Source organism: the organism of the source record quoted next, unplaced genomic scaffold, assembly GCF_019419815.1.
Source record: "Pyrus x bretschneideri cultivar Hongxiangsu unplaced genomic scaffold, Pyrus_bretschneideri_v1 Contig43, whole genome shotgun sequence".
Taxonomy (NCBI): Eukaryota; Viridiplantae; Streptophyta; class Magnoliopsida; order Rosales; family Rosaceae; genus Pyrus; species Pyrus x bretschneideri.
The window spans coordinates 1,102,501-1,105,456 of record NW_025999757.1 but is presented as its reverse complement, the minus strand read 5'-3'; the positions used below and the strand labels follow the sequence as shown (position 1 = coordinate 1,105,456).

The following is a 2,956-nucleotide window of genomic DNA, read 5'->3' as shown; positions in this document are numbered from 1 at the left end:
GGTTCGATGGGTATTATCACAACCAGTTCATGGTGGTGAATGATTGCTTGCACATGTATAAATTTCAACTTCTGGTTCTCACTCTTGTTTTTATGGATCGAAATTGGTGGGTGAGCGGGGAGGGTGAGTGCAGAGGAGAGAAGGAGGGGAATGAGTGGGTGTGCGGGGAGGTTGGGTGCAGGGAAGAGACTGGAGGGAGAAGGAGGTAGCGGGTCGGGAGGGGTGAACGAACGCCCAGATTTTTTTATTTTTAAAATTTTAAATTTTTTTAATATTCACATTGGCTCTATATTGACACATGACGTCCAGTCATTGTCCACGTAAATGTCACGTCATCCGTTAACAGTTGATTTAACAGTCAGACTAATGGATGTATGAGACTGTCCCAAAATTAACATTTTAGGACGAAAAAAATTTCATGTACCAAATATTAAACTTCAAGATAGTAAACTGAGATTTACCCAATAAAAATTTAAGATGAAATAAAAATATTTCTTTAAAGTGCCATGATTTATACTTGCACTAGCTTTTAGTAATTATGTGTTTGTCTTTTCCTAAGTTACAAATGAAAATAGGCATGCTCCACTACTAATATGGTTTTTTATACCAAGTCCTAATTTTCGTTTTAAAGTTATTTAATACTACGGTCTAATGGTATTACTCTTCATTGATAAGTGAGAAGTCTTAGATTCGATTCTATCTAAAAGAAAATTTGAAGCACATTATTGATAACAAATTGTGAAGCCTTAAGATTTAGCCACTCTTCCATCCCATGATGTAGATAATATTATTTGTTAAAAAAAAAAAGTCTCAAATAAAGCCCTAACTGAATGAATTCCACATCGTTTTCCAAAGGCTGAAAAGACGACCAAACGCAATAAGGGAGGCCCGCAAAGTCGGCCCAATAGTCGACAAAAGGCTGATAAACCCTAATTCATTTCTCCTCCTGTATATTAGCACTCTGCCGCCGCGAGCTTTAACCTTCTTGGTCGTCTTCTGTTGTCTCTCATTTTCCAACAGAACCCATCACCCCGTTCCCTCTCAACTCCCGGTACGTTCTGGTTTTTCGTTTACTTGTTAACCCTTTGTGTGGCTCCGTCGCATCCTGCAGATGATTTATTAATTTAATTTTTCTGTGATAACACTATATTTTTCAGTGGATTTGTTTTGTTTCTATAATTTATTTTTGGGTTTAATTCAAAATTTAGGTGGTGTCGTTCTTGGATTCGAAATTGCTAGATTCTTAGGTTCATAATTCAGAGTTCAGACGGTTGTTTTTAGTATAATTCAATGAAGTCGTTGTTGGTTTTGTTGGATTTAAATTCATGGTGCTTTTGGGTTGAAGTGGTAGTTAAAATGTGAAATCTTCACCTTTCCGTTGGTATTCGTGTTGAACTGATGAAGTTTTATGCTCAGTGATGTAATTATCAGGTTTTGCAAGGAAATAATTGATATATATATATATATATGTATGTTTGTGTATAGACTTGGACATATACGGTGTGTGTGCAATGCTGCCGAATCTTAATACATTGATTTGTTTTGTGTGATTTGTATGCATATTTTGATGTACAAAGATGTATGCAATTGCGGTATTTGTTCTCGTGAATGTTGGGCTTATATTTGTTTTGTATTTTGGCAGCAGGAGATAATCGACAATGAGTCGAGGAACTGCAGCAGCAGGTCCCAAGGGGAAAAAGAAGGGTGTGACTTTTACCATTGACTGTGGAAAGCCTGTGGAGGACAAGATCATGGACATTGCATCCCTTGAGAAGTTTCTTCAGGAGAGGATCAAGGTTGGAGGCAAGGCTGGTGCACTTGGCGATGCTGTCAGTGTGACCCGTGAGAAGAGCAAGATCACTGTCAGCTCTGACAGTAACTTCTCAAAGAGGTATTTTTGTTGATCTTTCGTGATTAATTCTTGTATGACTAATTGAAGGTGTGGTTAATTTATTAAATTCGTGCATTCTTTTTAATGCTTGGTGAGTTTAGCTTGGCTTTCTTTGGAATATTTGTGTCTTGATCCAGACATTGATGTTTAACATGCATTGAATTCTATTTAGTTCTCTTTCTTTTTAGTGTGCTTAACGGATGAAATCTAGCCCTTTTGTGCAGAGCATCCTTTGAATTTTGCTCTGATGACTTGCCGTCTCTGTGATGATAGCTGTTTTACATTTTAACTGTCAAATGCTTATAGATATTAGAGCAAATCTGCATAGGCATCAGAAGGTTAACGCTTAGTGAAGTTGATTTTTCGAAATACTCCTAGGTACTCATTTCAACTGAATTCTATGTCGTTCATAAATATTAACATTTGATCCTTTGTTTGACTCTTCTGTTAATTTTGTTAAACCGTCATTTTTGTAGAGCAGCTCGAGCTTATAGATTATATCAATTTGTGTTTAAAATCCTGAAAGACTAAACTCAAAACAAAAAAAAAAAAAACAATTTCGTCTCTTTGTTTAGTTGGATGATTGTGACTCATCTGGCATTCCATTTTAGGTTTCTATTTTCATTTTATGCAACCCTAGGTTAAACAAGTTCTTTGCCCGTAACTGTAACTGAAAAATGGTTTACAGTTTTTGCGTAGTTTTACAAATATTTTTGTTGTTTTTGTGGTTCAGGTATCTGAAGTACTTGACAAAGAAATATCTAAAGAAGCACAACGTGCGAGATTGGCTACGAGTGATTGCTTCCAACAAGGATAGAAACGTCTACGAACTGAGGTACTTCAACATTGCCGAGAACGAAGGGGAGGAGGAAGATTAAGATGCCGGGTCATCCAAGAACCTTGTTCGCTTATTCCGTTTTACGCGTGGTACTGTTAAAATTAATGCTGGTTTGAAATTTTGTTTTTCTTTCTAATGAGATATTTGCTATCAGTGGATGAGAATACAGATGTGGATTGTAGGAAGTTGAACTAGTTATGTTTTAACGAATTCACCGGGTGATATTC

At 36.6% G+C, this 2,956-nt stretch overlaps 1 protein-coding gene across 2 annotated transcripts in view; it reads left to right on the top strand.

Moving 5' to 3' along the window:
- Window positions 1-889: 889 nt before the first annotated feature.
- Window positions 890-2,956, top strand: part of LOC103938526 (60S ribosomal protein L22-3) — a 2,095-nt gene continuing 28 nt past the window's right edge. The window contains exons 1-3 of one of the 2 annotated variants that reach the window (XM_009348537.3): window positions 890-1,051; window positions 1,643-1,891; window positions 2,625-2,956. The exon at window positions 2,625-2,956 is cut by the window's right edge and continues 28 nt beyond it. In XM_009348537.3, coding sequence (XP_009346812.1) covers window positions 1,659-1,891; window positions 2,625-2,769 — 378 coding nt within the window. In that variant the 5' untranslated portion in view covers window positions 890-1,051; window positions 1,643-1,658 and the 3' untranslated portion in view covers window positions 2,770-2,956. The remainder of the gene's footprint in view (window positions 1,052-1,642; window positions 1,892-2,624) is intronic. The other variant, XM_009348536.3, reaches the window with a different exon arrangement.